Here is a 16,585-nt window from a genome sequence, read left to right as displayed (position 1 = left end):
AGCCGACCAGTTTGCATGAGCCTTACCCAGCTTGCGTGAGCCTTACCAAGCTTGCGTGAGCCGACCAGTTTGCATGAGCCTTACCCAGCTTGCGTGAGCCGACCAGTTTGCATGAGCCTTACCCAGCTTGCGTGAACCGACCAGCTTGCGTGAACCTTACCCAGCTTGCGTGAGCCGACCAGCTTGCGTGAACCGACCAGCTTGCGTGAACCGACCAGTTTGCATGAGCCTTACCCAGCTTGCGTGAGCCGACCAGCTTGCGTGAGCCGACCAGTTTGCATGAGCCTTACCCAGCTTGCGTGAGCCTTACCCAGCTTGCGTGAACCGACCAGCTTGCGTGAACCTTACCCAGCTTGCGTGAGCCGACCAGCTTGCGTGAACCGACCAGCTTGCGTGAACCGACCAGTTTGCATGAGCCTTACCCAGCTTGCGTGAGCCGACCAGCTTGCGTGAACCTTACCCAGCTTGCGTGAACCTTACCCAGCTTGCGTGAACCTTACCCAGCTTGCGTGAGCCGACCAGCTTGCGTGAGCCGACCAGTTTGCATGAGCCTTACCCAGCTTGCGTGAGCCGACCAGCTTGCGTGAGCCGACCAGCTTGCGTGAACCTTACCCAGCTTGCGTGAGCCGACCAGCTTGCGTGAGCCGACCAGCTTGCATGAGCCTTACCCAGCTTGCGTGAGCCGACCAGCTTGCGTGAGCCGACCAGTTTGCGTGAGCCGACCAGCTTGCGTGAACCTTACCCAGCTTGCGTGAGCCGACCAGCTTGCGTGAGCCGACCAGCTTGCATGAGCCTTACCCAGCTTGCGTGAGCCGACCAGCTTGCGTGAGCCGACCAGCTTGCGTGAACCTTACCCAGCTTGCGTGAGCCGACCAGTTTGCATGAGCCTTACCCAGCTTGCGTGAGCCGACCAGCTTGCGTGAGCCGACCAGCTTGCGTGAACCTTACCCAGCTTGCATGAACCTTACCCAGCTTGCGTGAACCGACCAGCTTGCGTGAGCCGACCAGCTTGCATGAGCCTTACCCAGCTTGCATGAGCCTTACCCAGCTTGCGTGAGCCTTACCCAGCTTACGTGAGCCGACCAGCTTGCGTGAGCCGACCAGCTTGCATGAGCCTTACCCAGCTTGCGTGAACCGACCAGCTTGCGTGAACCTTACCCAGCTTGCGTGAGCCGACCAGTTTGCATGAACCTTACCCAGTTTGCATGAGCCTTACCCAGCTTGCGTGAACCTTACCCAGCTTGCGTGAACCTTACCCAGCTTGCGTGAGCCGACCAGCTTGCGTGAACCGACCAGCTTGCGTGAACCGACCAGTTTGCATGAGCCTTACCCAGCTTGCGTGAGCCGACCAGCTTGCGTGAACCTTACCCAGCTTGCGTGAACCTTACCCAGCTTGCGTGAACCTTACCCAGCTTGCGTGAGCCGACCAGTTTGCATGAGCCGACCAGCTTGCGTGAGCCGACCAGTTTGCATGAACCTTACCCAGCTTGCGTGAACCGACCAGTTTGCATGAGCCTTACCCAGCTTGCGTGAGCCGACCAGCTTGCGTGAGCCGACCAGTTTGCGTGAGCCGACCAGCTTGCGTGAGCCGACCAGTTTGCATGAGCCTTACCCAGCTTGCGTGAGCCTTACCCAGCTTGCGTGAACCGACCAGCTTGCGTGAGCCGACCAGCTTGCGTGAACCTTACCCAGCTTGCGTGAACCTTACCCAGCTTGCGTGAGCCGACCAGCTTGCGTGAACCTTACCCAGCTTGCGTGAGCCGACCAGCTTGCGTGAACCTTACCCAGCTTGCGTGAACCGACCAGCTTGCGTGAGCCGACCAGCTTGCGTGAACCTTACCCAGCTTGCGTGAACCGACCAGCTTGCGTGAGCCGACCAGCTTGCGTGAGCCTTACCCAGCTTGCGTGAACCGACCAGCTTGCGTGAACCTTACCCAGCTTGCGTGAACCGACCAGCTTGCGTGAGCCGACCAGCTTGCGTGAGCCGACCAGTTTGCATGAGCCTTACCCAGCTTGCGTGAACCTTACCCAGCTTGCGTGAGCCGACCAGCTTGCGTGAGCCGACCAGCTTGCGTGAACCTTACCCAGCTTGCGTGAGCCGACCAGTTTGCATGAGCCTTACCCAGCTTGCGTGAGCCGACCAGCTTGCGTGAACCTTACCCAGCTTGCGTGAGCCGACCAGTTTGCATGAGCCGACCAGTTTGCATGAGCCTTACCCAGCTTGCGTGAGCCGACCAGCTTGCGTGAACCTTACCCAGCTTGCGTGAGCCGACCAGTTTGCATGAGCCTTACCCAGCTTGCGTGAACCTTACCCAGCTTGCGTGAGCCGACCAGTTTGCATGAACCTTACCCAGCTTGCGTGAGCCGACCAGCTTGCGTGAGCCGACCAGTTTGCATGAGCCGACCAGTTTGCATGAGCCTTACCCAGCTTGCGTGAGCCGACCAGCTTGCGTGAACCTTACCCAGCTTGCGTGAGCCGACCAGTTTGCATGAGCCTTACCCAGCTTGCGTGAGCCGACCAGTTTGCATGAGCCTTACCCAGCTTGCATGAGCCTTACCCAGCTTACGTGAGCCGACCAGCTTGCGTGAACCTTACCCAGCTTGCGTGAACCTTACCCAGCTTGCGTGAGCCGACCAGTTTGCATGAGCCTTACCCAGCTTGCGTGAGCCGACCAGCTTGCGTGAGCCGACCAGTTTGCATGAGCCTTACCCAGCTTGCGTGAGCCGACCAGCTTGCGTGAGCCGACCAGTTTGCATGAGCCTTACCCAGCTTGCGTGAGCCGACCAGTTTGCATGAGCCTTACCCAGCTTGCGTGAACCTTACCCAGCTTGCGTGAGCCTTACCCAGTTTGCATGAGCCTTACCCAGCTTGCGTGAACCTTACCCAGCTTGCATGAGCCGACCAGTTTGCATGAACCTTACCCAGCTTGCGTGAGCCGACCAGCTTGCGTGAGCCGACCAGTTTGCATGAGCCTTACCCAGCTTGCGTGAGCCGACCAGTTTGCATGAGCCTTACCCAGCTTGCGTGAACCTTACCCAGCTTGCGTGAGCCGACCAGCTTGCGTGAGCCGACCAGTTTGCATGAGCCGACCAGTTTGCATGAGCCTTACCCAGCTTGCGTGAACCTTACCCAGCTTGCGTGAGCCGACCAGCTTGCGTGAGCCGACCAGTTTGCATGAGCCTTACCCAGCTTGCGTGAACCTTACCCAGCTTGCATGAGCCGACCAGTTTGCATGAACCTTACCCAGCTTGCGTGAGCCGACCAGCTTGCGTGAGCCGACCAGTTTGCATGAGCCTTACCCAGCTTGCGTGAGCCGACCAGCTTGCGTGAGCCGACCAGTTTGCATGAGCCTTACCCAGCTTGCGTGAGCCGACCAGTTTGCATGAGCCTTACCCAGCTTGCGTGAACCTTACCCAGCTTGCGTGAGCCTTACCCAGTTTGCATGAGCCTTACCCAGCTTGCGTGAACCTTACCCAGCTTGCATGAGCCGACCAGTTTGCATGAACCTTACCCAGCTTGCGTGAGCCGACCAGTTTGCATGAGCCTTACCCAGCTTGCGTGAACCTTACCCAGCTTGCGTGAGCCGACCAGCTTGCGTGAACCGACCAGCTTGCGTGAACCGACCAGTTTGCATGAGCCTTACCCAGCTTGCGTGAGCCGACCAGCTTGCGTGAACCGACCAGCTTGCGTGAACCGACCAGTTTGCATGAGCCTTACCCAGCTTGCGTGAGCCGACCAGCTTGCGTGAACCTTACCCAGCTTGCGTGAACCTTACCCAGCTTGCGTGAACCTTACCCAGCTTGCGTGAGCCGACCAGCTTGCGTGAGCCGACCAGTTTGCATGAGCCTTACCCAGCTTGCGTGAGCCGACCAGCTTGCGTGAGCCGACCAGTTTGCATGAGCCTTACCCAGCTTGCGTGAGCCGACCAGTTTGCATGAGCCTTACCCAGCTTGCGTGAGCCGACCAGCTTGCGTGAGCCGACCAGTTTGCATGAGCCGACCAGCTTGCGTGAGCCTTACCCAGCTTGCGTGAACCTTACCCAGCTTGCGTGAACCTTACCCAGTTTGCATGAGCCTTACCCAGCTTGCGTGAGCCTTACCCAGCTTGCGTGAGCCGACCAGCTTGCGTGAACCTTACCCAGCTTGCGTGAGCCGACCAGCTTGCGTGAACCTTACCCAGCTTGCGTGAGCCGACCAGCTTGCGTGAACCTTACCCAGCTTGCGTGAGCCGACCAGCTTGCGTGAACCTTACCCAGCTTGCGTGAGCCGACCAGCTTGCGTGAACCTTACCCAGCTTGCGTGAGCCTTACCCAGCTTGCGTGAGCCGACCAGCTTGCGTGAACCTTACCCAGCTTGCGTGAGCCTTACCCAGCTTGCGTGAGCCGACCAGCTTGCGTGAACCTTACCCAGCTTGCGTGAGCCGACCAGCTTGCGTGAACCTTACCCAGCTTGCGTGAGCCTTACCCAGCTTGCGTGAGCCGACCAGCTTGCGTGAGCCTTACCCAGCTTGCGTGAGCCGACCAGCTTGCGTGACCTTACCAGCTCTGACCCCAGCTTGCGTGAGCCGACCAGCTTGCGTGAGCCTTACCCAGCTTGCGTGAGCCGACCAGCTTGCGTGAACCTTACCCAGCTTGCGTGAGCCGACCAGCTTGCGTGAGCCTTACCCAGCTTGCGTGAGCCGACCAGCTTGCGTGAACCTTACCCAGCTTGCGTGAGCCGACCAGCTTGCGTGAGCCTTACCCAGCTTGCGTGAGCCGACCAGCTTGCGTGAACCTTACCCAGCTTGCGTGAGCCTTACCCAGCTTGCGTGAGCCGACCAGCTTGCGTGAGCCTTACCCAGCTTGCGTGAGCCGACCAGCTTGCGTGAACCTTACCCAGCTTGCGTGAGCCGACCAGCTTGCGTGAGCCTTACCCAGCTTGCGTGAGCCGACCAGCTTGCGTGAACCTTACCCAGCTTGCGTGAGCCTTACCCAGCTTGCGTGAGCCGACCAGCTTGCGTGAACCTTACCCAGCTTGCGTGAGCCGACCAGCTTGCGTGAACCTTACCCAGCTTGCGTGAGCCTTACCCAGCTTGCGTGAGCCGACCAGCTTGCGTGAACCTTACCCAGCTTGCGTGAGCCGACCAGCTTGCGTGAACCTTACCCAGCTTGCGTGAGCCGACCAGCTTGCGTGAACCTTACCCAGCTTGCGTGAGCCTTACCCAGCTTGCGTGAGCCGACCAGCTTGCGTGAACCTTACCCAGCTTGCGTGAGCCGACCAGCTTGCGTGAACCTTACCCAGCTTGCGTGAGCCTTACCCAGCTTGCGTGAGCCGACCAGCTTGCGTGAACCTTACCCAGCTTGCGTGAGCCGACCAGCTTGCGTGAACCTTACCCAGCTTGCGTGAGCCTTACCCAGTTTGCGTGAGCCGACCAGCTTGCGTGAGCCGACCAGCTTGCGTGAACCTTACCCAGCTTGCGTGAGCAAAAATACTGCTAAAAGCAGCTGCAAAACGAAGTCAAAAGCCAGTTAGAAGAACTGTCATAGATGTCCAAGGAATTGAAAGCGGAGAAGTACAATAATAAGCTGCATATGAAATAGAGCAGGTCCTAGCTCAAGGCGGCTGAGATTGAAAAACAGAGCGAGGTTTAGAGTGTCGTCAGTCGGCTGAACAGCGAAATCTAGGCATTGAAGAGCGAGCTAGATGCGAAAGCTGTCGATGCCGACCAGTAAATCAAGAAATAAAGTGTGTTTTAAGAGTAGTTCGCGTAAAGGACAAAACAAATGGAATTGGAGTATTAGGAGCAACTGGAAATCGAAAGATAAATCTAGAGCAAGTTAAAAATCGTATGCTAACAAGAGCTCTAGGAATCGCAAGCTGCCATGGATACTAAGGTCAAACAGCACGAAGACGAAATTCAAAGTTTAAGTGCAGATTTGGAAGCCGAGAAGTAGAGCCTTCAGAAGTTTCAGTAGCAAGAAATAGCGCAGATGCAAAAAATGTAGGAAAACTCAATACTGAACTCGGAGAATGAGCTGAAGTTTGCTGACGATAAACTACAGTTCCAGCAAAAGGCGCACAAAGAAAAACTAGAAAATCTGCTTTGTAAAATCGCATAACTTTAGGAGCAGTCCGATCTAGAGAAGCAGAACTACTTGCAGTCCACCATAGAGTTAGATTCGAGAATAAAATCCGTATAAGGCCTTTTAGACCATTAAGGTGCAGAAACTGCCAGAGTCAGCGAATTGCTGGAAATTGTGAAGCTAGAGCAGCAGAATTTGTTAGAAAGTAAGGCAGCCGTTCTCCACAAACTATAGGCTGCAGAGCAGGAGAGCCAATTTTAGCACGAGAATTTGTAAAATCTTGCCCTCAAGTATGACAATGCGATTAAGGAAAAAGAAGGCTTGATGATCGAGAACTGCTAGTTGGTCGACGAAATAAAATAGATAGAAAAAAGTTGTCACAAATTAGTATAGGCTGGCTAATAGAAAGTGCTCTAAATTCAGGAGGAAACCTAACAATTCTTAACGTAGATGTAGTTAAACTTTGACGCAATGCGATAAGAGCACGCTAAAATAAACGAGTAGCGTCTGTTATAACATTCAGAATAGGCAGATCAGCTTACTGGCCACATTAAAACATAGAAGATTGAATTTGAGGCAGGGATTGCTGCCTTAAAAGCAGAACATGCAACTAATATGCAGGCGGCTAAAGAAGATCAAGAATGCAAAAATTCAGTGGTGCATGACTTGTAAAATAGTATAACCTTATTGGAAAATTAGCTAAAAACGTGCTAGCAAGATCTTATTAAGCGTGAATAGGAGTATGAAACCAGTATCACACAAAGTACAAATTTTAAGAATCAAACCATATAACTAAAAGACTATATATAAGATTTAATTAAGTAGAATGAAGACTAAGGTACCTAGTATATTCAAAAATACCAGAACGCGAGAAACGATTTTGAAAAACATATCGCATAATTAGATGAAAATTATCATTTAGATCGAGATAATTTAATAGATTCGCACGAGTTGGTGGTCCATAACATGTAGCAGCAGCATACGAACCTTCTCAATGAGCTGCAGAAAGAAATCACCACTGCGAAAACCGCCATCGCGGAGCGGGAAATCTCTTTCTAAGAGTAGGAGAAAACGCTACGCAACTTGATGGCCACCCAGCAGCAAGAAAGCGAAAAGATAATAGCGTCTGTGCAAGAAAGCAAGGATTCTGCAATTGAAGATATACTAAGCTCCAAGAACAGTGAACTAGATTTACTTAACCAGAATCTGTAAAACCAGGAAAACGCTAATAGTATATTAAAAGATCAAGTTTAATAACTATAAACGTAAAATGATACATTTTAGGAGGAAATTTACTCATTGGAGAATTAACTGGCACACTAGCAAAATTAGCATATCCTATTGATAAATTAGCTGTAATAAGAGATTTCAGACGCAAAACTGTCAATGGAAGCGTAAGATGCGTCGAAAAGCAAAGAAATCCAGGACATAAAATCGGCACAGGAGGCATAAATTGTTGTTTTGAATGACAATGTTGATAAACTTAAGGCCGACTTAGCCGCTAAGATCACCTTAATAAGTGAAAATGACACCCTAAAACGAGAGCTCCACTCGACTAAATTAGAGCTCAATGAGTCCATGCAAAGTTCTCAGATGCTGACGTCTCAACATCGCGAAATGAGCGTGAAGGATATGGAGATTGCTTAGTTGAACTAGCAAATAAACAATCTATCATCGCAAAATATGATTCTCTAATCTCAAATAAATGCGAAGAAGGATGAGCTGAATTCGAAACTGCTCACAGCAATGACATAAAATTCGATTTATGCCGAGCAAATGAAGAACTATGAAATGCAACTTAAGAAAATTAAGGCCTAAGGCTAAAACTAAAGCTAAATCGATATCACTAAAATACAAGAGATTATAGCCAATACAGACGTTATTTTTGAGGATGTTAATGTTTTGACAGTAATAAGGTATGTTTTCTTCAGCAAGAAGATTATAAAATAAAATAAAATTGCCAACCTCGCCAACCAGCTTAAAGATGACTTCACCACATTTTTAATGTCAGACAATACCTAAATTCGCATAGAATCTGGAATGCGATTTTTTGCATATATCTATCGATTTTTCTGTTCTGATTTTCCAGAGAATGAGGCTATGAGGTTTGCAATGGATTATGATATATGCCTGACCTACACCGGATAAGAATTTGGGATTTAGGCGCGGCAAAAGCTGCTGGAGACGGTAAATAAGCTTCAGCGAAAACTAAAAGATTTCGAAGGGAAGTGATAAGCCAATGGTGCAAGATGAGCCTGCTTTTAGGATAAACTGCAGAATACATCAAATGAGGATCAACAGCTCCTATTTGTTGCTCAAGTAAAACTGTACAACAATATAAAACTTCCTAAGAGTGATATACATTCCTATTCTAATTTAAGAAATTTATATATAGTCTATATTATTATTCTTATTAGGTTATTTATTGCGATAATGCATTGAAACTGTATCAATCGGTTATATTATTTTATATAAAATATTGATATATATAATTACTAGAAACTCACAGAATGCTGCCATTACTTGCTTGCTTGACAGGAACAACCTCCGTTTCCTCACTCTCTATTTTCATTGAAATAGATGTGAAAAATTGTAATTATGTATAAAACGAAGCATTTACTATCAGTATCCCTTTACAGGCTGATGTTTTCTTGGATTAGCTTGTTCCTCTAAGCAATAAAATCTCAACTATCCTCATTTGCCAGGATCCGACGTGCTTTGCGTTCCTGAGTTCCGGGAATGACATATATGTCGAGGTGAATCAGCCCAGCGGGTTTTACGGCAACTTGCTGATTCCCGTCTCCGCGGAAAGCAAGCACGACCTTACATCGCCAGTGTTCATCATAATATGGCTCGTCCTTGCCAGCTTGAGCGTCCTGGCGGTAGTCCTGGGCGGGGTTTACTACTGCAGGGGCTTCAGGCGCGTGCGCAAGAACGGGTACAACATTATCGTATAGTGAGAGTTTTTATCTTTCGGTGCTGAGGTCGTGCCTTACCCGCTGCCTGCCGTCGTCACAGTAGGCGGTGCCACGCCTCCCTCGGCGATCGTCCTAGCTGCCGCGCACCCCACTCCGGGACCCCTAGCCAGCGTGTGTCTGGGCGAACCGCTTGGATGGGTCCCTGCTCCGCGGTAGTAATGGTAGCAAGCTGCTGGCACGGTCCCCAGCCCCCTCGCACTGCCTGCGCCGCTAGCCCTCGGCGGGAGCACATGCCTGCGAGTGAGCGCGGTTCCTCTCACTACTGCGGTCAGCCCGCGGCCACCAGCCGGAACACCGCCTTGAAGAGGGACCTGAAGGGGCTGAAAAGGTAGAGGAATGCGCCCCACTCCAGGATGCTGCCCACCACGACGTAGTGGTTCAGCGCGGCCAGGACGCCCAGCATCATGAGTGCGAACGCGAGCTTCTGCTCCGGGCTCTGCAGAAACGCCTGGAAGTTGCCGAGGCCGACGAAGAAGACGACGCCGACCTGGAGCACGAGGCCGGCCAGCGAGACCAGCGCGAAGTCGAGCGTGAGCAGCCCCAGGAGGGCGAGCGCGAGCGACACCGCGAAGACGAGGCAGGCGAGGCGGCGGTCCTGGGCGAGCAGGGCGGCGGCGAGCGAGGCCTCCATTGTGGGCCGGCGGCGCGCGCCTGCGTCCTCCCGGAAGGGCATGCATTTTTGGCCGAGTGGTTAAGGCGTAACGTTAAGGCCGTTATGGGACTTATCCCGCGTGGGTTCGAGCCCCACAGAATGCAATTTGCCCAGACTGCAGTTTACCCCAGACTGCAGTTTGCCGCGCGTGTCTCGTGTGGGGTGCGCCGCGACAAAATTACCGGTGACGGGGCTCGAACCCGCGACCACAGGATTAAGAGTCCTGTGCTCTACCGACTGAGCTACACCGGCCTGGCTCCAGTCCGGGTCCCGCGCGCCCAGATCCAGTGACGAAGCAGCTCAGAGCAGGTTCTTGGGGCCGAAGGCGTGGGGGAGCACCTGCGTGAGCGGCATCTCCATCGTGACCTCGCCCGCGCCGTTCAGCATGATGCACCACATGTCCGCGCCGAACTCGTTCAGCACCTGCCTGCACGAGCCGCAGGGCAGCCCGGAGTCCCTCGTCACGATCGCCACCGCCACGATGTTGCGGTGCCCCTGGGCGACCGCGGTGCCGATCGCCGTCTTCTCGGCGCAGGCGCCGTTGGGGGAGACCGCATTCTCGACGTTGCAGCCCTTGACGATGACGCCCGTGCCGAGGGCCAGGGTCGAGTGGAGTGGAGTGGAGTAGAGTAGAGGCAGCACGCAGGCCGCTGGTCCGGAGCCAGGCAGTAAGTGAAAGGCAACATTCACACCCTCCCGTTCTTGAGCTTGTTCACGCCCGCCACGCCCACCTGGGTGAGGGCCTGGTCCACCTCCGTCTGGTTGAACTGGAAGAGCCTGTCGTCAGTGCTCTTCGCCCTTACCTCATCGAAGAACTCGTGCTATAGGGCTTAGAAGCAGGTAAACCTAAGACCTGGGGAGTATCTGAGACAGTTCTTGAAGAAATCCAGGATGACTGGATCGTTGGTGCCCAGCACCTACTCCAGAGGCGTAGTCTAGATGGTTGGAAAATTATACTCCCGCAGTTATGGATTCATATTCTTCAGATCAACTAAAGATGGAGGGCCAAGAACCTTGATTATCTCAACCAGCTGGTCGATTGGGGATTGACCAGGGAAAAGAGGTCTCCCTATCATCATCTCTGCAACCACGCACGCAAAACTCCAGACATCGATAACACAACTGTAGAAGCGGGATCCAAAGACTAACTCTGGCGCGCGATAGTAGCGAGAACAAATATAAGCGATGTTGGGTTCCTGTGGGTTGAGCTACTTCGCAGAACCAAGGTCGCAAAGAACAGCTCTTCCTGACTACCTATCAATTAAAGTGTTCTATGGTTTAAGATCGCGGTTTGTGACCTAGAAACAGTGCATCCAGGCGAGGCCCCGAAGGAACTGATAGGTGTATAGCTTAATGTCGGAAAGCGGAAGCTTCTTACCGTTCCTAGCAAAGCCACGGTAAACCTGATACGCGTTTTCTGGATAGTACTACATAATAAGATTCAGATAATATCCGTTTTACTGGGAGTTCGCTGTAGAGAAATAGTAATTTACCGTTTTAACTATAAATTCATGAGGATGCAGCTGCTATATTACCTATAGCTCACGGTTGCGATACCTGCGGTCTTGGAATACTTTTTTGATTGCTAAGTGCTGCCCATCTTGAGAGCGAGCACGGAAGACTACACCAAATGATCCACTACCGACAGACCTTTCAGTTTAGAAGGTAAGTTCTGGACCAAGGTCAGAAGATGGGATAGTGACGGTTTAATCCTAAAAAAGTTCTGGGAATTGCGGCTGAGCCATATTTTATCTAGTAGTGAAGTGGTAATGTAATTTATTTACAAATATTATATAACTTATAATAATAACTATACAATCTAGTAAATACATGATAAAATGACAAATATTATACAATTTACAGTATTATATAAATCACTTTAAAATTTTACATAAAATTATTATTATATATAAAATATCATATTTTATATCCAAATTATTACTGTAAAAAAATTTAATTTTACTATTATTATATATTAATAATCTCATTTCACAAGCTTCACATAAGCTGGAATTTGAATCCCGCCAGTCCACTGAGGCAGCACGATCTGGCACATGCTACCGCGGTCCTTGTCGCTTTTGATCCCAAACTTCCTCTGAAACTCGCCCAGCGTGCCGCTGCACTCCGAAAACTAGAGCGGCTGGGCCCTGTATTTTAGCGCGAAAATCAGCGCTACGGCACCGAAAATGACGCTCAGCGAGTACGTCTCGCCCACTTTCGGCTGGCAGTGGAACACGTCCTTCCACGCCCCTTCCAGCGCAAAAGGAACGGAAATTTGAGTAAAAAGGAGCGGAAAATCGAAAGTTTGCGCCACAAAATACAGAATTTCGGCCTGGATTTGACCGTAAACTTGATCGTACGCGGACTGCAAATTGGCGGAATGGAGGCTCAAGTTGAGCTTTGAAGCGATCCTGGGAATGTCGTTTGCGAAGTCGTAAACTTGCTGTGAAATGCTCGCGAAATGCGCGTAGAGCTCCTGCGGTGCGATCGCCGCCGTCGTGGCTGCCCGGTAGACCTGCTGCCCAACGCTCTGGTAGAACCGCTTCAGCACGTCCGGGGACGGCGTTAGCGTTAGCGACGTTGTGAACGAGTCTGATCGCGTAGAAAGTTGGTGCGGAAGTTGTGGTTATGGAAGGAGGGGTATTTGGTGATATTATGTGCTCTGCTGGGTCGTTTCTAGGGTTTTTACTCGCCGGTCCAAATTGCGTGAACCTTACCCAGCTTGCGTGAGCCTTACCCAGCTTGCGTGAGCCTTGACCCAGCTTGCGTGAAGCCTTACCCAGCTTGCGTGAGCCGACCCAGCTTGCGTGAACCTTACCCAGCTTGCGTGAGGACCATAACCTACCCAGCTTGCGTGAGCCGACCAGCTTGCGTGAACCTTACCCAGCTGCGTGAGCCGACCAGCTTGCGTGAACCTTACCCAGCTTGCGTGAGCGACCAGCTTGCGTGACCTTACCCAGCTTGCGTGAGCCGACCAGCTTGCGTGAACCTTACCCAGCTTGCGTGAGCCTACCCAGCTTGCGTGAGCCGACCAGCTTGCGTGAACCTTACCCAGCTTGCGTGAGCCGACCAGCTTGCGTGAACCTTACCCAGCTTGCGTGAGCCTTACCCAGCTTGCGTGAGCCGACCAGCTTGCGTGACCTTACCCAGCTGCTGAGCCCCCCCCTTACCCAGCTTGCGTGAGCCGACCAGCTTGCTGACCTTACCCAGCTTGCGTGAGCCGACCAGCTTGCGTGAACCTTACCCAGCTTGCGTGAGCCTTACCCAGCTGCTGAGCCGACCAGCTTGCGTGAACCTTACCCAGCTTGCGTGAGCCTTACCCAGCTTGCGTGAGCCGACCAGCTTGCGTGAACCTTACCCAGCTTGCGTGAGCCGACCGCTGCCTTACCCAGCTTGCGTGAGCCGACCAGCTTGCGTGAACCTTACCCAGCTTGCGTGAGCCGACCAGCTTGCGTGACCACCCAGCTTGCGTGACCTTACCCAGCTTGCGTGAGCCGACCACTGCCCCCAGCTTGCGTGACCACCAGCTTGCGTGACCACCCCCTGCCCCCCCTTACCCAGCTGCGGCCTTACCCAGCTTGCTGAGCCGACCAGCTTGCGTGAACCTTACCCAGCTTGCGTGAGCCGACCAGCTTGCGTGAACCTTACCCAGCTTGCGTGAGCCTTACCCAGCTTGCGTGAGCCGACCAGCTTGCGTGAACCTTACCCAGCTTGCGTGAGCCGACCAGCTTGCGTGACCTACCCAGCTTGCGTGAGCCTTACCCAGTTTGCGTGAGCCGACCAGCTTGCGTGAGCCGACCAGCTTGCGTGAACCTTACCCAGCTTGCGTGAGCAAAAATACTGCTAAAAGCAGCTGCAAAACGAAGTCAAAAGCCAGTTAGAAGAACTGTCATAGATGTCCAAGGAATTGAAAGCGGAGAAGTACAATAATAAGCTGCATATGAAATAGAGCAGGTCCTAGCTCAAGGCGGCTGAGATTGAAAAACAGAGCGAGGTTTAGAGTGTCGTCAGTCGGCTGAACAGCGAAATCTAGGCATTGAAGAGCGAGCTAGATGCGAAAGCTGTCGATGCCGACCAGTAAATCAAGAAATAAAGTGTGTTTTAAGAGTAGTTCGCGTAAAGGACAAAACAAATGGAATTGGAGTATTAGGAGCAACTGGAAATCGAAAGATAAATCTAGAGCAAGTTAAAAATCGTATGCTAACAAGAGCTCTAGGAATCGCAAGCTGCCATGGATACTAAGGTCAAACAGCACGAAGACGAAATTCAAAGTTTAAGTGCAGATTTGGAAGCCGAGAAGTAGAGCCTTCAGAAGTTTCAGTAGCAAGAAATAGCGCAGATGCAAAAAATGTAGGAAAACTCAATACTGAACTCGGAGAATGAGCTGAAGTTTGCTGACGATAAACTACAGTTCCAGCAAAAGGCGCACAAAGAAAAACTAGAAAATCTGCTTTGTAAAATCGCATAACTTTAGGAGCAGTCCGATCTAGAGAAGCAGAACTACTTGCAGTCCACCATAGAGTTAGATTCGAGAATAAAATCCGTATAAGGCCTTTTAGACCATTAAGGTGCAGAAACTGCCAGAGTCAGCGAATTGCTGGAAATTGTGAAGCTAGAGCAGCAGAATTTGTTAGAAAGTAAGGCAGCCGTTCTCCACAAACTATAGGCTGCAGAGCAGGAGAGCCAATTTTAGCACGAGAATTTGTAAAATCTTGCCCTCAAGTATGACAATGCGATTAAGGAAAAAGAAGGCTTGATGATCGAGAACTGCTAGTTGGTCGACGAAATAAAATAGATAGAAAAAAGTTGTCACAAATTAGTATAGGCTGGCTAATAGAAAGTGCTCTAAATTCAGGAGGAAACCTAACAATTCTTAACGTAGATGTAGTTAAACTTTGACGCAATGCGATAAGAGCACGCTAAAATAAACGAGTAGCGTCTGTTATAACATTCAGAATAGGCAGATCAGCTTACTGGCCACATTAAAACATAGAAGATTGAATTTGAGGCAGGGATTGCTGCCTTAAAAGCAGAACATGCAACTAATATGCAGGCGGCTAAAGAAGATCAAGAATGCAAAAATTCAGTGGTGCATGACTTGTAAAATAGTATAACCTTATTGGAAAATTAGCTAAAAACGTGCTAGCAAGATCTTATTAAGCGTGAATAGGAGTATGAAACCAGTATCACACAAAGTACAAATTTTAAGAATCAAACCATATAACTAAAAGACTATATATAAGATTTAATTAAGTAGAATGAAGACTAAGGTACCTAGTATATTCAAAAATACCAGAACGCGAGAAACGATTTTGAAAAACATATCGCATAATTAGATGAAAATTATCATTTAGATCGAGATAATTTAATAGATTCGCACGAGTTGGTGGTCCATAACATGTAGCAGCAGCATACGAACCTTCTCAATGAGCTGCAGAAAGAAATCACCACTGCGAAAACCGCCATCGCGGAGCGGGAAATCTCTTTCTAAGAGTAGGAGAAAACGCTACGCAACTTGATGGCCACCCAGCAGCAAGAAAGCGAAAAGATAATAGCGTCTGTGCAAGAAAGCAAGGATTCTGCAATTGAAGATATACTAAGCTCCAAGAACAGTGAACTAGATTTACTTAACCAGAATCTGTAAAACCAGGAAAACGCTAATAGTATATTAAAAGATCAAGTTTAATAACTATAAACGTAAAATGATACATTTTAGGAGGAAATTTACTCATTGGAGAATTAACTGGCACACTAGCAAAATTAGCATATCCTATTGATAAATTAGCTGTAATAAGAGATTTCAGACGCAAAACTGTCAATGGAAGCGTAAGATGCGTCGAAAAGCAAAGAAATCCAGGACATAAAATCGGCACAGGAGGCATAAATTGTTGTTTTGAATGACAATGTTGATAAACTTAAGGCCGACTTAGCCGCTAAGATCACCTTAATAAGTGAAAATGACACCCTAAAACGAGAGCTCCACTCGACTAAATTAGAGCTCAATGAGTCCATGCAAAGTTCTCAGATGCTGACGTCTCAACATCGCGAAATGAGCGTGAAGGATATGGAGATTGCTTAGTTGAACTAGCAAATAAACAATCTATCATCGCAAAATATGATTCTCTAATCTCAAATAAATGCGAAGAAGGATGAGCTGAATTCGAAACTGCTCACAGCAATGACATAAAATTCGATTTATGCCGAGCAAATGAAGAACTATGAAATGCAACTTAAGAAAATTAAGGCCTAAGGCTAAAACTAAAGCTAAATCGATATCACTAAAATACAAGAGATTATAGCCAATACAGACGTTATTTTTGAGGATGTTAATGTTTTGACAGTAATAAGGTATGTTTTCTTCAGCAAGAAGATTATAAAATAAAATAAAATTGCCAACCTCGCCAACCAGCTTAAAGATGACTTCACCACATTTTTAATGTCAGACAATACCTAAATTCGCATAGAATCTGGAATGCGATTTTTTGCATATATCTATCGATTTTTCTGTTCTGATTTTCCAGAGAATGAGGCTATGAGGTTTGCAATGGATTATGATATATGCCTGACCTACACCGGATAAGAATTTGGGATTTAGGCGCGGCAAAAGCTGCTGGAGACGGTAAATAAGCTTCAGCGAAAACTAAAAGATTTCGAAGGGAAGTGATAAGCCAATGGTGCAAGATGAGCCTGCTTTTAGGATAAACTGCAGAATACATCAAATGAGGATCAACAGCTCCTATTTGTTGCTCAAGTAAAACTGTACAACAATATAAAACTTCCTAAGAGTGATATACATTCCTATTCTAATTTAAGAAATTTATATATAGTCTATATTATTATTCTTATTAGGTTATTTATTGCGATAATGCATTGAAACTGTATCAATCGGTTAT

The 16,585-nt window shown here is 49.7% G+C and overlaps 6 protein-coding genes, 2 non-coding genes and 2 pseudogenes across 8 annotated transcripts; 4 read left to right on the top strand and 6 right to left on the bottom strand. All coding sequences in view use genetic code 6, as the record gives it.

Moving 5' to 3' along the window:
* Nucleotides 1–5,525: 5,525 nt before the first annotated feature.
* Nucleotides 5,526–8,294, top strand: SS50377_24022 (uncharacterized protein; the record flags this gene model as incomplete). The annotated part of the gene is made up of 1 exon (XM_067907879.1): nt 5,526–8,294. The coding sequence occupies one exon, from the start codon at nt 5,526–5,528 to the stop codon at nt 8,292–8,294; it is 2,769 nt and encodes a 922-aa protein (XP_067764853.1).
* Nucleotides 8,295–8,572: 278 nt separating this feature from the next.
* Nucleotides 8,573–9,022, top strand: SS50377_24021 (uncharacterized protein; the record flags this gene model as incomplete). Its single annotated transcript, XM_067907878.1, has 1 exon — nt 8,573–9,022. One exon carries the CDS (start codon nt 8,573–8,575, stop codon nt 9,020–9,022), a length of 450 nt encoding a protein of 149 aa, XP_067764852.1.
* Nucleotides 9,023–9,074: 52 nt separating this feature from the next.
* SS50377_24020 (uncharacterized protein) lies at nt 9,075–9,272 on the bottom strand (the record flags this gene model as incomplete). The annotated part of the gene is made up of 1 exon (XM_067907877.1): nt 9,075–9,272. The coding sequence occupies one exon, from the start codon at nt 9,270–9,272 to the stop codon at nt 9,075–9,077; it is 198 nt and encodes a 65-aa protein (XP_067764851.1).
* Nucleotides 9,273–9,308: 36 nt separating this feature from the next.
* On the bottom strand, nt 9,309–9,713 carry SS50377_24019 (Transmembrane domain-containing protein; the record flags this gene model as incomplete). Its single annotated transcript, XM_067907876.1, has 1 exon — nt 9,309–9,713. The coding sequence occupies one exon, from the start codon at nt 9,711–9,713 to the stop codon at nt 9,309–9,311; it is 405 nt and encodes a 134-aa protein (XP_067764850.1).
* On the top strand, nt 9,714–9,796 carry SS50377_t20062. The gene has a single exon. It is a non-coding gene; the product is annotated as a tRNA-Leu (tRNA).
* Nucleotides 9,797–9,871: 75 nt separating this feature from the next.
* Nucleotides 9,872–9,944, bottom strand: SS50377_t20036. Its single transcript has one exon. It is a non-coding gene; the product is annotated as a tRNA-Lys (tRNA).
* Nucleotides 9,945–9,995: 51 nt separating this feature from the next.
* On the bottom strand, nt 9,996–10,262 carry SS50377_24018 (Cytidine deaminase; annotated as a pseudogene).
* A 116-nt stretch (nt 10,263–10,378) lies between these two features.
* Nucleotides 10,379–11,437, bottom strand: SS50377_24017 (Kinase, CMGC GSK; the record flags this gene model as incomplete). Its single annotated transcript, XM_067907875.1, has 1 exon — nt 10,379–11,437. One exon carries the CDS (start codon nt 11,435–11,437, stop codon nt 10,379–10,381), a length of 1,059 nt encoding a protein of 352 aa, XP_067764849.1.
* A 239-nt stretch (nt 11,438–11,676) lies between these two features.
* Nucleotides 11,677–12,402, bottom strand: SS50377_24016 (Hypothetical protein; annotated as a pseudogene).
* Nucleotides 12,403–13,587: 1,185 nt separating this feature from the next.
* Nucleotides 13,588–16,356, top strand: SS50377_24015 (uncharacterized protein; the record flags this gene model as incomplete). The annotated part of the gene is made up of 1 exon (XM_067907874.1): nt 13,588–16,356. The coding sequence occupies one exon, from the start codon at nt 13,588–13,590 to the stop codon at nt 16,354–16,356; it is 2,769 nt and encodes a 922-aa protein (XP_067764848.1).
* Nucleotides 16,357–16,585: the final 229 nt, after the last annotated feature.

The sequence above is a fragment of the Spironucleus salmonicida genome, chromosome 4 (assembly GCF_000497125.1).
Source record: "Spironucleus salmonicida strain ATCC 50377 chromosome 4, whole genome shotgun sequence".
Classification (NCBI taxonomy): Eukaryota; Fornicata; order Diplomonadida; family Hexamitidae; genus Spironucleus; species Spironucleus salmonicida.
Note: the sequence above shows the minus strand (reverse complement) of the source record. Positions and strands in the feature narration are given on the sequence as shown.